The 13,570-nt window shown below is 39.8% G+C and overlaps 1 protein-coding gene across 1 annotated transcript; it reads right to left on the minus strand.

Annotated features, from left to right (window-relative positions):
* Window positions 1-661: 661 nt before the first annotated feature.
* On the minus strand, window positions 662-10,987 carry LOC142179426 (uncharacterized). The gene is made up of 2 exons (XM_075249408.1): window positions 10,401-10,987; window positions 662-7,773 (listed from the first exon to the last, which is right to left on the minus strand). Exon 2 carries the CDS (start codon window positions 7,764-7,766, stop codon window positions 6,348-6,350), a length of 1,419 nt encoding a protein of 472 aa, XP_075105509.1. The 5' UTR covers window positions 7,767-7,773; window positions 10,401-10,987; the 3' UTR covers window positions 662-6,347.
* Between the last annotated feature and the right edge of the window lie 2,583 nt (window positions 10,988-13,570).

Raw genomic sequence — 13,570 nt, forward strand, 5'->3', positions numbered from 1 at the left:
ACACAACATGTCCTTTCTAAATGGGTATACTTAACCTCATAATCGGTGAACTTCTTGCTCAAATAATATATTGCATGTTCCTTTCTGCCTGTTGCATCATGTTGCCCCAGAACGCATCCAAAGGAATTATCTATCACTAATAGATATAAAAACAAAGGCCTACCAGGTTCAAGTGGGACCAGTACGGGGGTTTTGACAGATAATCTTTGATCCTGTCAAAAGCCTTTTGGTAATCGTCTGTCCATCTGACAGCGGCATCCTTTTTCAGCAACTTAAAGATGGGCTCGCACGTGGTTGTGAGCTGAGCAATGAACCTACTGATGTAGTTCAACCTCCCGAGCAAACTCATGACCTCTTTTTTGTTCTTCGGGGGTGGCAGATCTCGAATGGACTTTATCTTAGATGGATCCAATTTGATGCCTCTCCGGCTGACTATAAAACCGAGGAGTTTCCCAGATGGGACCCCAAATGCACACTTGGCTGGATTAAGCTTAAGGTCATACCTACGAAGCCGTTTGAAGAACTTTTTCAAATCACACACGTGATCAGCTTGTGTCTTTAATTTTATGATAACATCGTCGACATATACTTCAATCTCTTTGTGCATCATGTCGTGAAAAATGGTGGTCATGGCCCTCATGTAAGTTGCCCCTACATTTTTTAAACTGAATGGCATGACCCTATAACAATAAGTACCCCATGGCGTGGTGAAAGCAGTCTTTTCTGCATCATCCTCATCTATTAGAATTTGGTGGTACCCAGCATAGCAATCCACAAATGATTGGATCTCATGCTTTGCACAATTATCTACAAGAATGTGGATGTTTGGCAAAGGAAAATTATCCTTTGGACTTGCTTTGTTCAGGTCCTTATAGTCGACATAAACTCTGGTTTTTCCATCCTTCTTTAGCACGGGCACAACATTTGCCACCCAGGTGGTGTATCAGACAGCTCTGACCACATTGGTGCTTAGTTGCTTCATTATTTCTTCTTTGATTTTGTCGCTCATGTCTATTTTAAACTTTCATTGCTTTTGTTGGACTGGTGGAAAACCAGGATATGTAAGAAGCTTATGAACCACCAGATCAGCAATTAAACCCGGCATATCATCGTAAGACCAAACAAACACATCTCTGTATTCAAATAAAAGTTGAATCAAGATATCTCTGGTTTTTTGTTCAGTGTGAATGCTTATCTTCGTTTCTCTAACTTCTTCAGGACTTCCAATATTAATCGTCTCAGTTTCATTGAGGTTTGGCTTAGGCTTGTTTTCAAATTGTTCCAACTCTTTTTTTATTTCCTCAACAATCTCATCTTCCTCATATTCAACCTCTTGATGCGTTATTTCGATATTAGACAGCTTTTCAATATCTGGGTATGAATTCCACATGCATGTCATGTTATTAAAGCCGACATTAACAAAACTGAAATGAAAATAAAATAACAGGAATTAGGAAAAGGAAAAGATAGGAAACTTAATAGGAAACTGAACTGCATTTTATTGAATTCGAAAGGATAGAAGGGTTAACATCAAAACAAAACAATCATCCTGAGATATTTGGATTACAACCCTGAAAGTAACCCAAAATACAAAAAAGAAGCTGCAAAAGCATACTACCAAGACTCCTTCCTTGTGGGGAGAGGAGTTGCTTCCCAGTTGGTGAGCATGGTGTCTGGGTCAATTAGTTGCACATCGGCACGACTGGTGCCTTCACCAGCCTGGATCATATTCACTTCAGAAAACATCTCGCTGAGGCCATGGAAAATTTCATCAATGTTTGCATGCGCCGAGGAACTTTGACCCTCTCGGAGTCGTGGCTTGACAAAAGTGTAGAAAATATGAGGGATAGGTTGTTGCAAGACCCATCCATTTTTTTGCGGTGTTTGGATTTGTTTTTCTCTTCTTGTGTTGGCCTGAAGCCTAAGCCAAAAGTACCCTGGTTGCCTAACGGAGCAATAGGCTCTAAATTCCTTGCAATGATGCCCCCAAACCTTTTCCTGGCTCATAACCTTTTCTCATCATAACCGTAGCCACCATTACAGATGTGGCGGAAAGACGAGGATGCAGAATGGGCTTTCCTTCCTCGACATGGTCCACAGCAACCACTTTAAAATCCTGATAGACAATGGACTCAAACCCTTCCTTGGTCTCAATACAGGGGATTAATGGGTCTTTATAAATGGAAGACTCGTCTTCTCCGTGAACAATAATTTCTTGCCCGTCATGTTCTAATTTGAGCATCTGGTGCAAGGTGGATGGCACAACTCGGGCTATATGGATCCATGGCCTTCTAAGAAGAAAGTTATAAGAAGTGACCATGTCCATTACTTGGAAAACAATCTCAAAGTCCACCAGCCCAATCGTCATGGTGAGGTTGATTTCCCCCATGGTATCTCTCGCTGAGCCATCGAAAGCCCGGATGTGAACATTGCTGGGTCGGATTCTATCCGTATTGATCTTCATGCTTTACAAAGTAGAGAGAGGGCATACATCTACACTTGAGCCTCCATCAACCATGACTCTCTTTACATAATGCCCCTCACATTTGACCATCAAGTTCAAAGCCCTATTGTGCCCGGCTCCTTTCTCGGGAAGTTCATCATCGGTAAATGAGATTCTGTTTATCTCAAAAAATCTATTGGCCATCTTCTCTAACTAATTCACTGTGGTCTCCTCTGAGATATGTGCCTCACTCAGGACCTTGATTAGTACACGGGCATGCTCTTTGGAATGTATGAGCAGAGATAGTAGAGAGATTTGGGCATGAGTCTTTCTTGGCTGGTCAATGATTGAATAATCCTGAGCTTTCATTTTCTTCAAAAACTCTTCTGCCTCTACTTCAGTGACTGGCATCTTTATTGGCAATTGGCCTCCTCTGATTTGCTTGGCGTTCATCAAATCTTCTAGAGAATAACACCTCCCCGATCGAGTCAAACCTCCAGTTTTCCCCACTTCCTCTATGATTTCCTTGCCTTTGTAGGTCATCATAGTTTTGTTGTAGTTCCAAGGAACAATTTTTGTGTTTGTCACATGGGGTTGCACGGCAGGTTTGACTATGATCGGCTCTGTTATGCCATTCGTACCGCCCCGATTCTGCCTTGTGACAGGGTGGCCTCCAAGGACATACAACCTTGGGCTTGGAACATTGGAGCGAACCTCTAACCTCGAGACCTTAGGCACAAATAAAGTTACCTTTTCTGAGTTTAGGGCGCCTTTCACAATCAACGGCACATCTCGGCTTGGTCTTACTTCCATACTTGTTCCTTCTTGAATTGCTCCCACTGTCATTTCTGTTTGGTCGACCGACTTGTATTCCTGATCTCGGCCAATCATTCCCACAAAATGAACATCATTGTGTTCCGGCAATGGGTTGTTTGTCACATTAGGAGGGTCCTCGCCATTCGTTATTACAGTTAATTTTTCAGAAATGAGTCTTTCTATGGATCCTTTCAGAGTCAAACAGTCATCAGTGCTATGCCCCGGGGCACCTGAATGATATTCACATCTAGCATTTGCTTGAAATCCATGTGAATTTGGATGCATGTGGTGGGGAGCTATGGGTCCAATCACGCTCATTTGCTTCAGCTTCTGGAATAGACTAGAGTATGATTCAGCCAATGGAGTAAATTTTTCTGTCGGTATCTGCTCTCGACCATAATACAGCCTGGGACGAGTATTGTAGGGTGCCCAAAAATTTTGTTGCTGAGGTCGGGGCCCCTTGGAGCTGGTGCCCGTACTTGTTGATTTGGAGGCCGAGCATATGATTGAGCATTGAACACTGTATATTGTGGTGGTCCCACAGAGTATTGAGGAATTGGCGGGGGATAGTAATGTTGAGGATAGCTAGATCGCCCCTGCTGAACTTGCACATAAGGGTGCGATGCCCCTCTTTGAACTTCCCTAGATCCCGAGGTCATCATAGAACCTTCATCTCTCTTTTTCCTATTTGCAAAACTTCCCGACCCATTTTGGATCGCTTGGGTGGTAGCTTTAAGAGCAGCCTGACTTACAATTCTGCCAGTCTTTAGGCCATTTTCGACCATTTCCCCTATCTTGATTGCTTCAGCAAAAGGCCTACCCATTGCAGACATCATGTTTTGGAAATAATCAGGCTTTTGAGCCTCCAAAAAGACAGTGATCAACTCATGATTATCCACGGGCGGCTTAACTCAGGCCGCTTGCTCCCTCCGCTTGATGGCGTACTCCCTAAAGCTTTCCGTTGGCTTTTTCCTCATATTGGATAGGGAATTGCGGTCTGGTGCAATATTAGTGTTGTATTGGAATTGCTTGATGAAGGCCTGGGCCATGTCATCCCAAACATGCCAGTGAGAGATGTCTTGGTCAATGAACCATTCGGAAGCTACCCCCACAAGGCTTTCCCCAAAGTAAGCCATTAGCAGTTCTTCCTTTCCTCCTGACCCCTTAGCTGGTTGCAGTACCTTTTCAAGTGGGCGATAGGGTCACCGTGTCCATCATATTTCTCAAATTTTGGGGTTTTGAACCCTCGTGGAAAATAGATATGAGGGAACATGCATAGATCACTGAATGAAACACTTTTGTGACCACCTAGTCCCTGTATGTTCTTTATATTCTGTTCAAGACTTTTCATTTTCCTGGCCATCTCATCTGGCTCAATTGTCGTGGCAGGCATTTCATTTTCCACTGGTGATTCGTATCGAGGAGTCTGATTGTATGGAGCCGAGACCCCAAAAGCCATATTCGAAGAATAGTATTGTCCATCATAAGCATGAGATAGTGGCTCATTATTTGGCCTCGTCACAGGAGGTGGTGGCGGGATTGTATATACCGGTGCGCCAGACACGACGAGAGGGGTGTTCCTGACCGGTGTGACTGGAGGTCGCATATTAGAGGTACTGGGGGCAGCATGGAGGCTGTAATTCGGCACATACCCTGGTGGTAGAATAGGGTCGCTCGTTGCATGGAGCGGTGGTTGAGTAGCCTGGGGTATGGTGTAAGTTCCCTCTGAGGGACCCTGGGGTGGAGGTCGACCGGAAACCCAAGCTCGATATACATCTGACAGTTGTTGTCTCAATTTTCTTATCTCCTCAGACTCTTGCTCAACTGACTGACCCTGCGGATTGTCACTGACCAACTCGATTTCATCACTGTTATCCATTACTACTGGTCCCTTAGATCTTGTGAAGTAATGATGTGCTGCCAGATTTACCACAAACCAACCACCTTAAACTTACTGGTTTAAGAGACAACAAACGTGTTAGGGTTAGGCATTTTATAGATATGAATTACACGTAATATGTCATGCTCCTAACATCGCCACCATTTCTAAAATGCTTTTGGAAGGCTTCAATCTTTCATTCCGGCCTATCAGCTTGTTGCTTATTGACACTGTTATTTCCTTCTTCTTTTGTTTTCTTTTTTTATTATTATTTTTTTTCACTCGCCTTATTTGATCCCTTACTTTAGAGCCATTTTAAAATGAATACTAGATCGAGCTTTTTGTGGGTTGCCTACGTATCATGTCACCGCATGAATCAGATCATTACGTAGTTCAGATATGCAAGACACTTGGTTTTTTTTTTTACAAAACAAACATCAAAAACTTTTTCATTGATTTTCGATATAATATTTTGATACAAGACTCAAAAATTAAGAGTTACATAAAGATAAACGAGACCAAACCTGACTCAAATAGTCTTTTTAGAATAAAAGTCAAAACAACACCAAAAGACTCTTATAGACTTAGAAACAACAAAAGCATAATGAAAAGGACTGATAACTAAAAGAAGACTTTGATCTCTACAGTAGAATCCACCAGCATTACTGTAATCAAGGCTCTTGTTCCTGCGGCTGACCCCCAATATTGCGGTATATCCTCTCCAAGTCTGCAGATATATGACGAGCAACGTTCAATGATACTTCTGCAAACCGCTCGGGCGTCATGCCTTGGCAACTCCTGTATGCTCTTGAGGTATATGTGGCTACCTCGAGGATCTTTCCTTTAATGTATTCCTGAGCCACGTGCAGCTCTTGATTCTGCCGACCACGGGTCTCAGCTAGATCCAGTGCATCACGCTCGCGGTCCAAGGCCATATCTTTCTGGCGCCAAACTTCTAGCAACTCCGCTTATAATGATCACCTTTTGGTAGTGGTGTCTTTCTACTTCAAACTCCGCGATCTGGCTCTCTTTGCTTGACTCAACTCCCCCTATCTGATCCCTCAGACCTTGGATTAATGGAGCGAAACCTCTACGTTCATGATCACGGACTACCCTGAAATGGGCTTCTTTCTCTTCTTGCTGCTGAGCGGTTGTGACTATGTTCTTCTTTCGAATTTGGGCTTTGAGTGCTTGCTTCTCTCGTGCCCACTAAGCCTTTTCCCGCTCAAAATCAGCTTGTTGTACGTCAATGGCTGTCTCCAAAATGCCCTTATCTTCTTGTAAAGTGTCAATACGAGATTGGAACTCTTGCGCCACTTCCCTTCTGGTTTCTCTAACTCTGACCTCGTTCTCTCTCTCCCAATCAACTGCGTGCCGTATGGATCTCTCTGTCCTTTGCTCGGGGATAGCCTGGTTGTGAAACCACTCAAGGTATGCGAGGCTTACCTCCCCACGTTCACGATCAACTACCATCTCGTCTAGATCGGAAAATCGACTACCAAACCAAATCTTCTGTGCATATGACTCCCATGGAGGTTCCTCTCCCTTGAATTCCCACATGAACGTGCACATGTCCTCAATCGGGGGCCTCTTTTGCTCTCTCCCTAACTGGCGCATGACGCGTAAAGGTGCGTAGGGTTGGAAACCCCTAAAACCCATGAGTATGAATAATGGGCGATACGTCGACATATGCATGACCCTAGCAGAAGGGAACCAGTAATAGTTCCAAGTGATTCTATTAGCACTCAATGAACCAAGTAATGTCCGCCAAGCCCTCACCCCCTCTGGAAGATTACAACTCGCAGCTCTGTCTGGGTGACATCCAATGTAATTCAGCCAATCATCATTGAAATTTACTACTATTGGATGATGATAAAGGTGCTCTATGAACCACATCTGCAGCAGAATGTTGCATCCCTCAAAGTAATCTTCACCTTCTTGACAACGGGTCAAAGCCCGAAAAATATCTCCCAAAATCATGGGAAGAATGGTATGATCCTCGCTACTTTGCAAATACGAGACTACCGCAACCAATCGAATTCTGATGCGCCCACCACGCTCCGGAAAGACCATGATCCCTAGAAATGATATCATGAACGTGAAGATTCTCAACTCCCTCCAAGCGTCGTAACTCAACTGGTTGACGAATTCTGTGCCCGAGAAGTTCTCAAACACTTTCTCGTCCCCAAATCTGTCATAAAAATATTCCGACGGAACCCAACCTTCGTTTAACCAAACCATTGGAATTCGACGAAGGCATAACTTCTTTAAAAAGTTGTTCACACCAACTTTTCTCAGAGCAGCAGGCCTTTTCCCACAAAGGTCTCTCCCCAATCCGGTGAACCCACCTAATTCTTCCAATGTGGGTGTCATTTCATAATCTTTGAACCTGAAGACATTGTTCGCAGGGTCCCAAAAACCTACTAGAGCCTCGATTAAATCTCTGTTAGGCTTAATTCCCATGAGATTGGTGAGGAACTTGAGGTGCTTAAATACTCGATTCTGTTCCCATGTAGCAAAACTAGCCCACCAATTACAGAGACTACTCGGGGTCTTATCTCTGATCAAGAACATAGGAGGTGTCTCGTCCCTTACCCTTTTCTGACTGCTTCTTTGTGGAGAACTCATGGTGATCCTAAGAATAAGATAAAAAAAAAAGGTTAAGACTTACTAAACTATATGCAAATTATGATCATTCATTATTTTATTTTATTTTTTTTGGTCAATTTAGGACTCGATCTATTTTTTTTAATTACAATATATATTTTGAAATTATCGGACACAAAAGTTGAGATGATAAAAGCGAAAAAAATGGCTATTATTACAAAAACGACCCTTTAATACTTCCATAGTAGGCATAAAGGATGTCTCGGCAAAAACAGCCAAACACAGGAACAAAACAATAAAAATAGACAAAATAATAAATAAAAAAAACTATTTTTACGAAAATGACCCTATGAAATATGAGTATAACCAGATAAAAATAGCTACTTTTTGCAAAAACAATCTTTCCGGAAAGGTTTAAAGTTGTTTCGACAAAAATGGCCAGACATAAGGGCAAAATGGTAAAAGGTGAATAAATATGGATAAAGTAACTATTTTTACAAAAATGGCCCTTCAGCACTTCCCAGGAAGATTTTAAGGCTGTCTTGGCAAAACAGCTGGAACATGAGGGCCAGACAGTAAAAAGTGACCAAAATAGGCCTTTTTTTTTGAAAATTTTATGCTCCCTTTTTTTTTAAACATGTGGGCTGAACCCGATGGAGGTTGCCTACGTATCTCACATCCGGTGAGAATCAAACCCGCATAGTTCAGTAAAACAGGGTACTCTCCCTTTTTGTTTTTTTAATGAAAATTAATTTTTACAACTCACACCAGACTACTACAATATATATATATATATATATATATATATATATATATATATATATATATATATATATATATATATATATATATATATATATATATATATATTAAAAAAGGTTTATTTGCACTAAACTAGGAGAATTATTCTTTTTTTTTCATTTTTAATAATTACACTAATTTTTTTTTAAAACAGGTCGACAATGCAAGTAAACCTTCCAAATGATGTATCAAGTAGCACATACGTGAACATGATGGTCTCAAAGAGGATACCTGTCTTATACGGACCCGGCCTCTGTGCTGAGTTTCGCTAAGTCAAATGCACGTGATGCAAATAAAGCGAACCTACTAGGGATATCCGGCATGAGGCTTGTTCTTCTAGGTTTAGATCCTATTGGAGAAGGTAACTAGACTGACTTACTAGAGCGGACAACTCGAGCCGAGGAGGGTCAGTGTACCGGTAGCATTGCTTTCCGGCTTAACTGGTGGTGCTCCCCGCCTAAAATATGTGTGACTAAAATCCTTCACCGGGTGACAAACACCTCGGCTATCTCAAAGAAAGCGGGCTATGTTAAGCAAATGCCCAATTTTTAATTTCAAAAAGACTCAGAGGGGGTGCGTGAGAAAACAGTTTATATGTACAGTTCAACAATATCAAAATGATAAAAAGAGAACAGGTAGAACATTAGGCACAAATAAATCACAATATTTACAAAATTAATAAAGCCAAATAAAAAGTCAACATGTACAAGCTCGAATTCTTATGTAATTCCCCAGCAGAGTCGCCAGAGCTGTCACACCCCTTTTTACCCCTCCATAAGATATGTAATGTTATAGATTGTAGGTTAAAGAGGTTTTCCAATTAAAGTGACAAATTTGAGTAGGGATTGTTTTATTTACAGAATCGCCACTTGGAATTTGATTTTTGGGTGTTCCAAGTCACCTTTTATTTGAAATCCCTATTCAAAAGAAAATTTGACTCTATTATTATTGGTCTGCGAAAACAAAGTCCAGGTAAGGAATTCTGTTGACCGGGAAGAAGGTGTAAGGCATTCCCCGAGTCCCGTGGTTCTAGCACGGTCGTTTTATTGGTTATATTTGGCTAATATTATTTTGAATAAATTGTGTTTTATTTGGTTCTCATATTTTTACCTATGCCCGCTTTCATCGCTTGATTATTATTGAAAGACAAAATTATATTGTAAATAACGTTATAATTTTATGATGACTTTGCAGTTAAGGTCAAGTTACACAAGAGTGCACTCGAATTTGGAAATACGTACCATAATTATGCCACAGAAAATGTACTCATAGTCACAATAATTTATTATTGGCCGCATTTAAAGTATACCACAATATTCAAAGTAGTTTAATTATTTGCTATGTTTGGAATTATTATGAGGCTCTAAGGTTACACGGTAGAATTATGAAAAGGGTAAGATTGATTATTAAAGATTACTGGAGATGTTAATTATGCCGAGGATAGTAAGATGATGCGACTAGCAAATAAATTCTACTTATTCATTCTTTTTTATCTAGATTTAATTCTTGACGAAGAAAATTAATGGAATGAAATAAAAATCCATGCTAAACTCCAACGTGATCTCTACCAAATTAAGTAGTAGCTTGTTTGACTTTTCCAATTCATGATTAATACTCACACCTAACATAAAGCCATAAGGACCCCACATGACACGAATAACTATTAAACAACATATGCACTTAGTAAAAGATTGATTCAAAACACGATAGAATTTGTCATTGATGAAACAAAGAGCAATAAACCAATTCAAACATTCATATTGATTCAACAGTTAAATAACACACCACATAATCACAACGATAATTAAAACATGAAACTTTAGTAGAAATACTAACAAGAGCATGGAAACGAACCTGGAATATGCAACTGTTTTGAAATATATTGATAAGAAAAGATCTCTAACTGGTACATAATCTCGTTCAAAGTGAAGAGATCCAGAAACAAAAATGAGACCTTTATCGTCAACTCCTAACTGACCACACGCCGGAACCTCGAACCAAGATCTCGTCGGAGACTTTTCCCGAACTATTTTCACTCAATTTTTAGCGACCAAGAGTGACTTTTTCCTGCTGGTTTTGTGATATTTGCGAGCTTGTTTTTGGAGGGAGAATCGATGCTCTTTTTTTTTAGTTTTGGAGCTGAAAGATTGGCATTAATGGAGCCAGGTTTTGCAACTATTTTGCTGCATTTTTGGGACAACTTTTGCTGTAATTTCGGGCTGCTTCTTTGTTTATAGAAGAAGGTCTAAAGTGGCTCTTGTGTTTTTTTTAGAAGAAGATCGACGTGGGGAGGATGTCTTTTCTATGTGTGCTCGTTTATGGCTGCTTTTCAAAAATGAAGAAGGTGAGGTTTAAGCCCTTTTTTCTTTTGAATGTGAAGGAGAGGCCAGAGTCAAAAAAGTGTGTGCTGTGCGTTATCTTTTGTGAGTCAAAAAGTGTGTGACATGCATGGTCTTTTTGTGCCCATTCAAAAAATCACAATAATATGGTGCCTTTTAGTCAAAATCATGATGGGAGGGAGTAAATCCAAAAGTTGTTAAAGTCCAAATGGTCCCACTAAATTGAAAAACATATCCCATAATTTGCTATGGAAAAGATTCTCTTCTATAAAATGGTATAAATGAATTGAAGAGATTATTTTATTTTTTTTGGAAATTTTAAAGAACAAGAGACAAAATAGGGTAGTAGACCAAGTGAGAGAGTGTAGGATTTGGAATTATATAATCAATAAATAAAATAAAATACTACTACTATTACTAAATTAAAAATAATAAAATAGATATAGTAACTGTGCAATATTTATTTGGTTGAAATTTCTCACGTAGAAATCGACAAAACTAAATGGAAACAATATTGTTTTTCAAATTTTTCGTTCCTTTGCAAGAATAAAGCGGCTACTTAGAAAAATATAACTTTTGTGATTTTTAATTTTCTTAGGTAAAACTTATAAGATGAAATAAAGATTAAATATATAAATTAGACTTTAAAATATTTATAAGTATGAAAATTCAAATATGGTAAAAAATTAGATGCTCACAAGAGCGAGTTATGTGCCCAACTCAATCTTATTTGTGGAATGTGTGTGATGTGTGAGGTGGTAAAAATGGTCACTTTTATGGTGGTTCTTATATTTCTTATCTTCTCCCAACCCCTTATTATAATGGTTCTACCTTTTCTTGTGAAGTTAGCAGGAACAAAGAGCCTGGGGATGCAGACCTGAAGGTGATCAAGGGTATGTTAAAGTACCTTCTGGAACAAAATAATGAGAAACAACTGCAGATAGAGAGGCAAGAGGCAACTATTCGCAACTTGGAGGCTCAATTGAGTCAAGTGGTTGGAGCTGTTAATGCTCAACAAGCCAATATTGGGGATAGTAGCCAAGAAGAGCATGAATTTGAGGTGTTAATTGGGGAGGCCAGAGTAGAACATCAACAACCTAGCCAACTACAATTTGAGGATGTCAATGTTGAAGAAGTGGGACTAGAGTCAGCCAAGGACATTGATGATACAAATTTTGTTGACTCTAGTATCATTGATGTTGAGGATGCTGAAAGTCCTGAAGTTCATGTGTTTGAGCGCATTGGTCCTCACTCCAAACATTTTTCCACATTGGGATTGGATGATGATATGGAAATAGAGTCATCCGAGCCGATTGAGGAGTCAAGGAATGAGGAATAAGGTGCCTACAGTCTAGAATTTTTATTGCCAGAAAGACAGGACTACATACCTCATCTAAAATCCAAGAAGTGTAGAATAGTATAATGGTTGCTAGGGCCAATTAGATTTGTTCATCCACCCCTAGATCATAGCCGGAAACTTGATGCCAAATTGGGGGTTCAATTTATAAGCTCAAGGTGGAGGCAAAAAGTGATTCGTGTCGTGCCGCGACGTTAAATCAAGCGCTTGTTAGGAGGCAACCCAACTTTATTGCTTTATTTTATTTTTTTAATTTTTTTTAATTGAATTATTTTTGTAGTGTCAATTTTTTATTTTCTAGGAGCATGGAAAGCAAAGGTATTGGAAAGATGCAACAACAAACCAAATGGTTGGAACTAAGTGTGAGGTACCCGCACGAAGGACCAAGCTTGGGAGAAGTCTGAGTACCCCATGAGCTGTTAGTGCTTCGGCCTTTGGCCTACCAGGGAGTCTCTTTTATCCTTTTATTAGTTATAGACTGCATTGGGGACAATGCACAATTTTAAGTGTGGGGTGAGGAGATTGTCTGGATGACTTTCTATGCTATTTTGGTTGTGTTAGTTTAATTGAATAATTTTTTTTTTAAATAGAAAAGATTGGACTTTTCCCGACGATGGATCTATTAGACAATTTTCTTGAGGGATTTAAGTTAAAAGAAAAAAAATAAAAAGATTTTCTTTTGTTAGGTAGTGTAGCAATCACCCCTTGGTTTTTCTTTAAACCACGGTTCTTTTCCAAGGGTTTTGTTTGAACCGGGTGTAGTTATTTTTTTTTAGAGTAGGAACCATTGTGTTGTGTTTTGAATTGAAGCAATATCTATTGACTTTGTTATGCCTTGAGAATAGTGAGTACTTTGGTTGTGACACTTAGGCTCAGTTTTTGACTCTTGTATAAGTACCTTAAATTGTATAATCTTAACTTTGCTTAACTGCTTTGACTAGAGTGTCTATGAATCCAATCTTGAGTGAGTTATGTGCCATGTGTGTGTAAGGTTTCGTGTCATTCTGTGCATTGCATTTGATGCCTAGAACTTGCCCCGTGTATTTGCAAAGCGAAATAGTAGTTTTGTTCAGTCTTGGAAGTGATATAGGCGTTTCTTTGTTGAGCCAGATATGTATATTTTATCCGCCTAATTGGTATGTATCGTAGTAACCCCTTTGAGCCTGTAATCTTGTTTCTTTGGCAACCACATTACAAGCCTTACCCATTTGTTCGAATTAACCATCTATTTGAACCATTGTAACCTCTCATGAGCACTTGAATTGTTAATGAACTTTGTAAAGGTTAAAGTGTGGGGTGGTTGGTTTGGCTTTTGAGTGGAACAAATT

The sequence above is a fragment of the Nicotiana tabacum genome, chromosome 3 (assembly GCF_000715075.1).
Source record: "Nicotiana tabacum cultivar K326 chromosome 3, ASM71507v2, whole genome shotgun sequence".
NCBI classification, from domain to species: Eukaryota; Viridiplantae; Streptophyta; class Magnoliopsida; order Solanales; family Solanaceae; genus Nicotiana; species Nicotiana tabacum.

What these genes read in the sequence shown, in the direction of transcription:
- LOC142179426 (XM_075249408.1), bottom strand. Translation starts at nt 7,766, where the DNA reads ATGAGTTCTCCACAAAGAAGCAGTCAGAAAAGGGTAAGGGACGAGACA.